This window comes from Tupaia chinensis, unplaced genomic scaffold (assembly GCF_000334495.1).
Source record: "Tupaia chinensis unplaced genomic scaffold, TupChi_1.0 Scaffold000574_1, whole genome shotgun sequence".
In the NCBI taxonomy this organism is placed as follows: Eukaryota; Metazoa; Chordata; class Mammalia; order Scandentia; family Tupaiidae; genus Tupaia; species Tupaia belangeri.
In genome coordinates, this window is record NW_006160088.1 from 3,360,058 (window position 1) to 3,360,757 (window position 700).

General features: G+C 63.9%; 1 protein-coding gene across 1 annotated transcript in view; it reads left to right on the plus strand.

Moving 5' to 3' along the window:
- DZIP1L (DAZ interacting zinc finger protein 1 like) overlaps positions 1 to 700 on the plus strand; it is a 52,677-nt gene that overhangs the window by 34,162 nt on the left and 17,815 nt on the right. The window contains exon 10 of the mRNA XM_027775572.1: positions 663 to 693. Within this exon, the coding sequence (XP_027631373.1) occupies positions 663 to 693 (31 nt within the window). The remainder of the gene's footprint in view (positions 1 to 662; positions 694 to 700) is intronic.

The window sequence follows — 700 nt, forward strand, 5'->3', positions numbered from 1 at the left end:
AGCGCAGTTTCTCTTATCTGTTCTATGAGGCAGGGCAGAGCAAACAAACAGAGTGAGGAAACCAGAGGCAGCTGACTGCCAACAGCTCTCGGCTTCACCCCTTACCAGTCCCGAGCTCGGGTGTGCTGTGCGGTCCCGGGGCTCACAGGTGGCTGTCCCCCTGCAGCCGTGTGGAAGCTAGGAGGACGTGGCACTTCTGGCAGAAGCAGACAGCCCGGTGAAGGTCCGCGTCCTGTCTCCTGGAGGGCTCGTGCCTGGCCCTCTCCTCTCAAGGGCACCCTTCTCAGAGGCCCACTTCATGGGCGGGGCGGCCACCTCGCCCTGGCTGTCCCCATTAGCTGGACCAGCAGTGCTGCCCGCGCCTGCCCTGTGCTGCTCCTGTGAGACTCCGGCCCTCAAGCCACAATCCCTCTCTAACAAGGGGCTAGTCTTCCTCCCACCTTGGGAAAACGGGGCACCTGCCATCCTGGTTTCTGCTCCCCCTCAGCGTCCTCCCGCTCCTCCAGGAAAGGCAGGAGACGTGCAGGGGACTGGGGTGGCAGCCGAGTCCTTTAGCGCCCGGTGGTCCTTGGCTTCCCCTTGTGCCAGGCAGGCCCACTGCCCGGGGCGGGGTTCCCACGACCACCTGAGCTGGCTGTAACCTGCTCTGTTCCACTTTGCAGATCCGGACCTTGTCGCTCGGGAAGGTGGAGGGTAAGTC